The sequence below is a fragment of the Camelus bactrianus genome, chromosome 5 (assembly GCF_048773025.1).
Source record: "Camelus bactrianus isolate YW-2024 breed Bactrian camel chromosome 5, ASM4877302v1, whole genome shotgun sequence".
Classification (NCBI taxonomy): domain Eukaryota; kingdom Metazoa; phylum Chordata; class Mammalia; order Artiodactyla; family Camelidae; genus Camelus; species Camelus bactrianus.
In genome coordinates, this window is record NC_133543.1 from 51,558,431 (window position 1) to 51,567,428 (window position 8,998).

General features: G+C 33.8%; 1 protein-coding gene across 5 annotated transcripts in view; it reads left to right on the plus strand.

Annotated features, from left to right (window-relative positions):
- The window catches only part of PPIG (peptidylprolyl isomerase G), a 33,851-nt gene extending 25,121 nt beyond the window's left edge, over positions 1-8,730 (plus strand). For all 5 annotated transcript variants that reach the window (XM_010971437.3, XM_045507669.2, XM_045507667.2 and 2 more), the window contains 5 exons: positions 2,979-3,192; positions 3,975-4,142; positions 5,547-5,634; positions 7,079-7,215; positions 7,402-8,730. In XM_010971437.3, the coding sequence (XP_010969739.2) occupies positions 2,979-3,192; positions 3,975-4,142; positions 5,547-5,634; positions 7,079-7,215; positions 7,402-8,509 (1,715 nt within the window). In that variant the 3' untranslated portion in view covers positions 8,510-8,730. The remainder of the gene's footprint in view (positions 1-2,978; positions 3,193-3,974; positions 4,143-5,546; positions 5,635-7,078; positions 7,216-7,401) is intronic.
- Positions 8,731-8,998: the final 268 nt, after the last annotated feature.

Genomic DNA, 8,998 nt, shown 5'->3' on the forward strand with positions numbered 1-8,998 from the left:
TTTTTTTATACCTTGTTCCCATTCTCCGGTGCAGCAGCATCTCATTGGTACTAGAAAAGCAATCTTGACAGTGAACTGCAAGCCCTTGGTCAAGAACATAGTAACTTCAGCCAGATTCTCATTTATCTTGGACCGAGGACACTCTTATAAATTCTGAGTTTAGCCTCAAGAATGATTTGGCCAAGTTCCAAATCCTTAGGTGTTCCTGAGGTGAATGGAAAGGTTACAAACCAGGTGTTAACTCTCTCAATTAAGATCTGTAAACAAACAGTCAGTCCAAAGTTGTATTTTCTCTGTCCTTTTTTATTTTTTTACTTATGGAAAATATTAATATACACAGAAGTAGTTGAAATAGTAAAACAAAACACTCATATTCATTACTTAGCTTCAACATTTACTTCATGGCCAATCTAATGTTATCTACCCTTGGCCAATTCTCCATTTCCTATTATTTTGAAGGAAATTCTAGGCATAACATTTTATTCATAAATAATTTTATTAATTATATCTAAAAGATGACTTAAAAATACCATAATCATATGCAGATATATAAACATATTCCTAAATATCGAAAGTCCTTACAGTGTTCAAATTTCTGATTGTTTTGTTAATGTTAAGTTTTTGATGTTTGAATTTGAATCCAAATCAGGTTCAAATACTGGGATTGGTGTTGTGATTTCTTTTTTATTTGTTTTTGTTTTTAATAGATTCCCCCACCATCTCCTTTTATGGTTTCTTGAGATTTATTGAACAATCTAGGTCATTTGTCCTGTAGTGTTTCCCATTATTGCATATACTGAATTTTACTGGTTGCATACTTGTTGTTATGTAGTGTGTTCCTTCTGTGCTTCTATTTCATACAACTTTGTAGTTAGGTCTGGAAAATTGATCAGGTGCAGTTTTGATTTTTTAAATTCCTTCTAATGAGAGAGCAGAAGTCACTTAGGACAGGTTGTCTCTGATTTCTGCAGCAGCCATTGGTAGTCAGCCTCAGGAGTTGTAAAATAGTGATATTCTAACTCTATACTTCCTTCTTCATTTATTCCTGGAATAGTTTTGATAAAGAGCATCTTCCCTTCATCTACTGTTTGGTTAGCCAGTGGTATAGGTCATACAGGAAAATTTTACTGGTATTTGTAAATAAAATATAAAGCATTTATCCTGCTTTTCTTATATATATTTGATGTGTTCCAGCTTATTGTAGTTATCTGTGTATCAATATTGTCCTACCTTTGGCCTGAATTCACTTTTTTCTTTTTTAAATTAAAGCATAATTGACTTAAAATACTATGTTAGTTTTAGGTATACAACACAGTGATTTGATATTTTTATACAGTGTAAAATGATCACCATAATAAGTCTGGTTACTGTCTGTCATGACACAGAGGTATTAGAATATTACTGACCGTATTCCCTATGCTCTGCATTACATTTGTACCTCTTGATCCCCTTCCCCTATTTCCCCATCCCCTCACTTCCCTATGGCCTGGTAACCACTAGTTTGTTCTCTGTGTCTTTGAGTCTGTTTCTGTCTTGTTATGTTTATTCATTTGTTTTGTTTTTTAGATTCTACATATAAGTGAAATCACATAGTATTTGTCTTTATGTCTGACTTATTTCACTTAGCATGCTTCCCTCTAGGTCCATTCATGTTGTAACAAATAGTAGGATTGCCTTTCAGTTTTATTACTAATATTCCTCTGTGCGTGTGTGCGCACGTGTGTGTGCGCGCTCGCCACGTATTCTTTATCCATTCACCCATTTGTGGACACTTAGGTTGCTTCCATATCTTGGCTTTTGTAAGTAATGCTGCAGTGAACACTGAGGTGCATATTCTTTTAGAATTAGTGTTTTCGTTCTCTTTGGATAAATACCCAGAAGTAGAATTGCTGGGGCGTATGGCAGTGCTATTTTTAACTTTTTGAGGAACCTCCACGCTATTCCTACCAATTTACATTCCCTCCAACATTGCATGCATGTTCCCTTTTTTCCACATTCTCACCAATGCTTGTTATGTGTTGCCTTTTTCATGATAGCCATTCTGACAGATATGAGGTGATATCTCATTGTGGTTTTGATTTGCATTTCCCTGATGATTAGTGTTGTTGAGCATCTTTTTATGTGTCCGTTGGCCATCTGTATGTCTTCTTTGGAAAAATATCTTCAGGTCCTCTGCTCATTCTTTAATCGGATTGTTGAATTGACTCCTTTAAGTCTATCATGATTTGAATTAGAATACTATTAGGTCAGGCCCTATCCAATCTGACATATCTTCCTTCAACTTCCTGTTGTATTACAACTAGTTTAACTTCACCTATTTGTGTTAGTTTTCTAGTCCTTAAAGCATTTGAGTTTTGGGGCCCCTTTTAAAATTGAACTTCCTTAAGTGAAAATAAAATTTAAACTTGAAATTACTTTTTGTAGAGACCCCTATTGGCAGATGACTACAACTACCCACTGTCTGCTCTTCAACTACAGCTAAATTTCTTAATCATTAGAGGAATACTCAGGCATTGATAAGCCCATGCCAATGGAATCGTATTTTTTATCTTACTGTGTTTATGCTAAGTATTTTTTCTATTATTTCTTTCCTACAGTTCTATTTCCAATCTTGATAGTAATAGAAAAAAGTTGAAAACTACAAAGAAATTAGAACTTGGGACTCTTGACTGTTCTTTCTGTGCTTTTTAAAAACTGTGTTATTCAGATGTTTCCTAAAATTAATTTAGTTTAGTATTTTAGACTTATCTATTACTTTTCCAGAATTCTTTGGCTCAATAGGTGTAACCCTGGCCCATGAATTTGAAGATCTGGATTCTAATCCTGACTCTTAACTCCTTTCCGTACCCCTCAGATCAAAGAGCTGGATGAGCAAAGTGTTAAATACTGGACTTTGAGAATCTGCGCAAAATCTAAATTTCCACTTAACAAAGTTTTTCTTAAAAGTGTTGACCAAACTCTTTTGCTTTATATTAAAGCTAAGAAAGAAGAAAAGAAAAGGCATAAATCATCATCATCATCATCATCATCGTCCAGTGACTCAGATAGCTCAAGCGATTCTCAGTCCTCTTCTGATTCTTCTGATTCTGAAAGTGCTTCTGAAGAGAAATCCAAGAAAAGAAAAAAGAAACATAGGAAAAATTCCCGTAAACACAAGAAAGAAAAGAAGAAGCGAAAGAAAAGCAAGAAAAGGTCTTGATTACACTTTTACTGGGCTCACTTTATATTCTAATTCCCCTCTCTTTTGTATATAAACTTACTGAGACTTTTGGTCAGTTATATGGGAACATTAAAATAGTGAGAAATATTTCACAGCATGATGTATAGGACCATTTTGATATTCTATAGTCTATAGATTAAATTTGGGTACTTTTAATTTTTGACAAAACCATTCAGTTCATTTTGTCTGAACTCAGTGATATGATGCTTTTGGTTATATAGGTTTGTATTTTATGGAAGGAATATAAGATTGATAAGGATTATAGAAAATGAGTGATTGTTTTCCTTATTTTCTGTAACAGTCTCAGTTGCTTTTTTGTCCTTTGTAACATAAGAGTAGAAGACATAATATCAGTATATTTACTTTTTTTCTGTTTTGTCTGCAATAATCTGTGTTTGTACTAAAACTTGTCTTTATATGCCTGTTGCCTCTAAAGCAGCTAATTCTTTTGCTTATATTTTAAAGTATTTTAAATTTATCAGTGCATTGCCCATAGAGTATCTTATTTTGGTTCCATTTTATTGGATATTAATTTTTGAGAACGTCTAACAAAAACATTTGGTTTTGGTTTTCGCTTGGTTAGTTTGTCAGAGGAATGAATATTTTCCCCATGTAATTGCATCTTTGGTCAAGGATGGGGGACAGGGTGGTGTTTATATTGTACATATTATAAAGGAAAGAAATACCAATGGTAGGAAAATTGAAGTAGGTACATAATAACCAAATGGAACTTGTTTTGTGTGTTTCTCTTAAGTGCGTCTAGTGAAAGTGAGACTGAAAATCTTGAAGCACAACCCCAGTCTACTGTCCGTCCAGAAGAGATCCCACCTATACCTGAAAACAGATTCCTAATGAGAAAAAGTCCTCCTAAAGCTGATGAAAAAGAGAGGAAGAACAGGGAGAGAGAAAGAGAGAGAGAGTGGTATGTGAATATGTTTCTCTTACAGAGTGCCCTACATTCTCTACCATAGAATTTTCTCTTTTTTAAACTATTTTTACTTATTTTAGACAAGATTTCATTGGTGACCTTGTCCCAGGATTGAAAATATTTTAATAAGATGTTAGCAAATCTCCTTTTTGCTAACTGGCTAGCTGAAAAAATAAATTGACTTAATTCAAACAGATTTTGAGTAAAAGTTACTTAAAAAAAAAAAAGCAACACAAATGGCAAAAAGATATGTTAAGTGTCTTTCCAAACAAATTCCATTTAAAACAAGATAACTATTTTACTCTGTTACTTGTATACATTAAGCTTTTAAGCAAGTAAGAACTTTTGTTTTTCAATTTGTCTAATAGGAGGAAAATGTTCTTTTCCTTGCCTGATTTATAATATTGTGGTAATGCAAATTGATATCATACTCAAGTACTTTGAAGTTTCTCTACATAAATTCACATTTATTAGTATTAATAGTTCTATTAGTTCTTTATGAATCATTTTAATAATTATGCCCCAAAATAGAAAAAAAGATGGACATCATTCTCTTACTTATGATCAGATATATGTTGTTATAACATAAAGGTGATAAAATCCTGAGAATTCCCCCTATACTTTCACAACACAGTAGAAATATAAAAATAAATCTTAGTTATTTGAAACTTGGGGTAATTTTGATGGATTGGCTCGAGTTTATTTTTCCTCAATTATTAGGAAAGGATGTCTCTAAGGAAGTGAATGTAAAGGAGACAGTATTTGAACTACTTTAGAATGAGCTTTCAAGTGTAACTTATGTGAACATTGTTAGTGCTAATTAAATATTAACTCATTACTATTTGAAAATAAAGTTTCTTTTTTGCTATAAAGCATGTTGTTAATCAAGCATTTTGCTAATTCAGACCATCTTGTCTGCTTAATTTACATAAATTATACTTCACTATAGTTTTATTACCAGTGAACAACCGCTTGTGGGATAATGAGTTACTTTAGAGTGACACAGTTTTAAAATTGTTCTTTCAACAGCATACGGCATACTCTGAGCTCATCTGTGTTCCTTAGCACAATCAAGTTAACGTCATCTTAGTAATAATTGTATAACAGTGTTTCTCAACAGGACACAGTTGGCATTTGGGGGCAGAGTAGTTCTTCATCCTTACACATTCCTGACTTGTGGGCACTAGGTACCAATGGCACCCTTTAGTCATTTGACAAGTGAAAAAACGCTCCCATACTTTTTCAGATATCTAGTAGGAATTGATAAAACATTCCTGTTTGAGAACCACTGATTATATGAAAGATTTTAAATTTATTAGTTCAAATCAGTAAAGTTATGTTTTCCGTATTTATTTTTATAAAATAATGTGTTTTAATTTTCCCTTTGCTTCCTTCTAGTAATCTACCTAACTCCCAGCCTGCTTCATACCAGAGGCGACTTTTAGTTACTAGGTCTGGCAGGAAAATTAAAGGAAGAGGACCAAGGGTAGGTGATTCTTCTCCCAGAAATCCTGATAGTATTGCATTTATCTTAAATAATTTTAGAGTGCTTCTTAATAGCTAAAATTTAGAGTGGATGTAGATACTGAATTATATGTTCTCTTCTTATAGTAACTTTATGTTAGTACTTCCACATTGAAAATCCATGAGATATTAATAGATCTTATACATACATGGTATAAAATGAGATTGAGGTCTTTCTTGTGTCCTTTGTTACTTTCTGCATCTCTACTCGTGTTAAAAAACTACCCTTATTTTATTTCATATTCTTTCTCTTTCCTGGATTCTCATCAGAATTTAAGTATCTTTCTTGTGTTTTTAAAACTTTTAAGAAATATGGCTATGTTTAGTATATTATTTCTTCACTTTCTGCTCCTTCCTGAACGATTTCTCAGTTTGTCTTCTACCATTCTGGTGAAAATAGAACTTGCTATATGGTCAGCTCCATGTCACAAAATCCAGTGAACCCTTTCATTCTTTGTCTTAATTAATCTCCTTCCTCGTAATACTCTTTCCCCTTTGCTTCCATCATTATTTCTTCCTGTCTCTGGCCAATCTATCTTAAATTTCCAGTGCTGCTTCATACTCCTCTACCTGACCTTTAAATATTGTGGTACCCCAGGGTTCCAACTCTTCTCACTCTGCATATGTCTCTTGGGCAATCTCATCACTCTCATAGCTTCCCTGTAGGGTGATAACTGTCAGTTTTTCATATGCTCTTCTGGCACCAGAGGTTTATTTGATGGCCATTTAGTTGCCTAATGGGCACTTCAGACTCAGCATATACAGTGTTGAGCATAAGCACATCCTTTTCAGATCTGACGCTCTTTGAGTTTCCTGGTCTCAGTGACAGATACCACCAGCTGTGCAGTTACTTAAACCTGAAGCCCAAGAATCATTTTCTTTCTACCCTTTCTTTCCTACATTATACAACTTAATCCTGTCAGTTCAACCTCCCAAATACTCTGAAATCCATCTGCTTCTCTTTGGTTCCACTCTTAACATCTTAGTTCAATTCATGATTGTATATTCTCTGAACTATAAATGCCTTCCTAACTATTCTCATGGCAGTTCTCAAATATTTTTGTCTTACAACTTCTTTCCCTTCTTAAAAATGATTGTGTATTCAAAAGAACTTTTGTAGATGGGGATTGTAGCTATCAATATTTACTCTTTTAGAAACTAAACCCCCAAAATATTTAAAACAAGAATATATAAGCACATATATCATTAGCAATGAAAGCAAAGATGTTAAAACCATGTCATGCTTCATTGATTTCCTGCCTGAAAATTGGGAAGTTCTAGTTATTTGTAGAGGGCATGGAAATGTCAGAATTTTTTTAGAACCTGGAAATATGTACACTTTCATGATTGTTGTAATGCTTTTTATATTTTTATATGTTAATTTTTCCTCTCTTTATTTTTTTAAGCGTTATCGAACCCCTTCTAGATCCAGATCAAGGGATCGTTTCAGACGTAGTGAGACTCCTCCACATTGGAGGCAAGAGATGCAGAGAGCTCAAAGAATGAGGGTATCAAGTGGTGAAAGATGGATCAAAGGGGATAAGTAAGATTTAACTCTATTTCAAATGTAGTAACAAGTATTTTTTTTAACTATTGTGCATAAAGTTATTGTTTAAAGCCATTTCAATTGTTTCTGAATACCCTTAGTAGAATATCATTTTAGCTAATAATGGATACCATTCTTTTCCTAATAAAGTTTTCCCAAAACTTTTTTTTCTTTATTTTTTAGGAGTGAGTTAAATGAAATAAAAGAAAATCAAAGAAGCCCAGTTAGAGTAAAAGAGAAAAAAATAACTGATCATAGGCATGTATCTGAGAGTCCAAACAGAAAAAGTGAAAAGGAAAAGAAAGTTAAAGACCATAAATCTAATAGCAAAGAGAGAGACATCAGAAGAAATTCAGAAAAAGATGATAAATATAATAAAAACAAGGTAAAGAAAAGGGCCAAATCGAAAAGTAGAAGTAAGAGCAAAGAGAAATCCAAGAGTAAAGAAAGAGATACAAAGCATAATAGACATGAAGAAAAGAGGATGAGGTCAAGGAGTAAAGAAAGGGATCATGAGAATGTTAAAGAAAAAGAAAAGTCTGATTCTAAAGGAAAAGATCAGGAAAGAAGTAGAAGTAAAGAGAAGTCTAAACAGTTAGAATCAAAAAGTAATGAGCATGACCATAATAAAAGTAAGGACAAGGATAGACGTGCACAGTCTAGGAGTAGGGAACGTGATATAACTAAAGGCAAACACAGTTACAACAGTAGAACAAGGGAACGAAGCAGAAGTAGGGACAGGAGCAGAAGAGTGCGGTCTAGAAGCCATGACCGAGATCGCAGCAGAAGCAAGGAGTATCATAGATACAGAGAGCAGGAGTACAGAAGAAGAGGACGTTCACGTAGCCGAGAGAGAAGAGCGACACCAGGAAGGTCGAGAAGTAAAGACAGGAGGAGAAGGAGGAGAGATTCACGGAGCTCAGAGAGAGAAGAGAGTCAAAGCAGAAACAAAGAAAAATACAGAAACCAAGAAAGTAAAAGTTCACACAGAAAGGAAAATTCTGAGAGTGAGAAGAGAATGTCCTCTAAAAATCGTGATCATAGCAGCTCACATAACAGGGAAAAAAAGGCTGATAGAGATCAAAGTCCATTCTCAAAAATGAAACAAAGTAGTCAGGACAATGAATTCCAGTTCTCCACTTTGAAAAACAAAGAGGATGAGAAGACCAGATCCTCAGTGGAAAAAGAAAACCAAAAATCAAAGTGTCAAGAAAATGACCACGCACATGATAAAAATAAAAAATTTGATCATGAGTCAAGCCCTGGAACAGATGAAGACAAAAGTGGATGAGTGAGTTGTATAAACTTCTTATTTCCATTCTGTCTCAAATTTTAAGTTTTAGAGACTTGCTGATGATTTTCCTTTATGTTGTTTTCCTCTTTAGAATTTTTGGGTTATGTTTGTCCTTTTTTTTTTTCCAATGTGGACTTTATTGAGTTGATCTTTTGATAATCTGCAACCTGGATAATTTGTACTGCTAAAGTTTTAATAAACTTGAAATGAGAAAAACACTTTGGTGTAATACTGTGTGCTGTGTTTAACTATTTCATGTATGCATTTTTGTGTTGCAACAATCAGCCAGTAGCAAACATGCTATCCTACACCCTGATTTGTGTGATCAGCCAGTTGGAAACAAGCATAACTGATTGTTGGAATACATTGTTATAAAAGTTTGTGTTTCTCATGATTAAAAAGTAACTTTAGAACCCACTAGGTAGAAGAAACCCTGTATACATTTTTCGATTGCATTTATAGAGGCTTGCAGCAGCAGCTTTTAAT